The 1875-nt window shown below is 41.8% G+C and overlaps 1 protein-coding gene across 1 annotated transcript; it reads left to right on the forward strand.

Moving 5' to 3' along the window:
* The first annotated feature begins 537 nt into the window (after positions 1–537).
* LOC110900570 lies at positions 538–1418 on the forward strand. The gene is made up of 3 exons (XM_022147455.2): positions 538–574; positions 653–1314; positions 1410–1418. Exons 1-3 carry the CDS (start codon positions 538–540, stop codon positions 1416–1418), a joined length of 708 nt encoding a protein of 235 aa, XP_022003147.2.
* The last annotated feature ends 457 nt before the right edge of the window (positions 1419–1875 follow it).

A 1875-nucleotide genomic window follows, 5' to 3' on the forward strand; every position in this document is an offset into this window, starting at 1 on the left:
CTGAACGCATAACGAACATGTAATTCTTTTACAAGATTAGATTTGATTAATTATCCCAAGTTATAAAAAGTTTTGTGCCATGTGCATTCAAATCAAATTTTAAAACATTTTCAAAATGAGTTAGTTAAATTGTATTTACCAGTGAAAACTGACGTATTTTCCAAAAAGGCTAAGTGCAGGTGCTAAACGGAATAGGCTGGTTTCTCCTAGCATCATATAGAAGTCTCGCAAGCTTAGATGCCTGAAGTCTGTTGAACAATGTTTCATTTATCTTTGATCCGCCTGTGGATCCTTTACTTTCCGTTTGTAATACTTTGATATTACTTTATATCGGATTGTAATATATTCATCTTTTGCTTCCGCTGTGCATTTTAAATTGTGTTGTTTGACTATGATGATATCAACTACGTCACGATACTCCCCACCGGGCCCACCGGTGACACGTGGAAAATTGGGGTGTGACACGAAACCGCGCCAAAAAGCGGTTCGAGAGCAAAGGGGAGACCTTGGACGAAAGTAGAGGAGGAGGCGCTAGCAATGGCGGTTGTTAAGTCCTCTACTTGCCCGATAATCGGTACGAACCAAAGTTTTAATTTAAATTTTAAACCATTTATTTTTTATTTTTACTAATGCAATATTTTTTAAAATTTAGGAAACAACCAAACGGGTAGTAGTTTTTGGAAGGCGACAACGGATAGATTTAACACGATTATGGAGCATGGTCCGGCTCGTGATGTCGAATCCGTCTCGGGCAAGTGGCGTAAAACGAGCAAGGTCATCAATAACTTTAACCAGATTTTTAACCAAATTTACACTTCCCCTCCTAGCGGGAGTAACGACGAGGACATTCTTAACCTTGCTATCGCCAAGTGGGACTTTCAAAATTCAACGCCTTTCCCGCACTTCCGAGCATGGAACGTTGTAAGGAAAGAACAAAAATGGAAGCCGGTTCCAAATGAGGTCGCAACGGCCAAACGGACTAAAACTTCCGAGTCCGGAAGTTATAGTGTGGGAGGCTCCACCGCTCGTTGTCAAATCGACATAAACGACGACCCGGAAGATGACGAGGATGTGTTGCCCATTCACGAGTCGGAACGTCCCACCGGGAGGGACAAAGCAAAAAAAGAAGCGGCCGGAAAGCGAAAAGGGGCCGACTCGAGTGGAGGTGGCGGCTCGAGTGGAGGTGGGGGCTCGAAGGCATCGTCGAAAATGGACGAGTTGATAAACGAATTCCGTTCGTTCAAAGAGTTCGCGACGGATCTCGACTCGGTTCTGGAGGATGAACGCGAGGTTTATCAGAGGATGAAAGAAGAGGTGAAAAAAATGGACGTCGTAGGTTTTCTAGTTTTTTAATCGTATCGTATCGTAATTTTTTTTTCGTTTTTAGGATTACTAATTTTTATTTTTAGGAAATGTAATTTTTTTAATGTTATGAAATGATTTTATTTAGGTTGTTTTATGTTGTAATTTTTAATGTTTTTAAAGTTTTTATTAAATTAACAAAAAAAAACATAGAAAATTATAAAATAAAAGGTGGGGTAGGCTCATCCTCTACCCCCTCAAAATGCATGGAGGCCCATCCTCCATGAGTTGCTGATGTGACGCCTACGTGGCGGCTCATCCTCATGGTGATGAGCCTCCCCATACCCACTAGTCTTATTATACATGAATAAGAGACTTAAGGCCACAATAGTCTTAAGACTAAAGGGTATGGTTCGGCTCATCCCCACGGGGATGAGCCTCCACGTAGGCGCCACGTAGGCGGCTCGTGGGGGATGAGCCAAATGAAGGATGGAGGGGGATGGAGGATGGGCCCCACTTCGTTATTTTATAATTTCATATGGTTTAATTTAATAACCCAAGGTAATAAAAACT

Source organism: Helianthus annuus, chromosome 2, assembly GCF_002127325.2.
Source record: "Helianthus annuus cultivar XRQ/B chromosome 2, HanXRQr2.0-SUNRISE, whole genome shotgun sequence".
Lineage (NCBI taxonomy): Eukaryota > Viridiplantae > Streptophyta > Magnoliopsida > Asterales > Asteraceae > Helianthus > Helianthus annuus.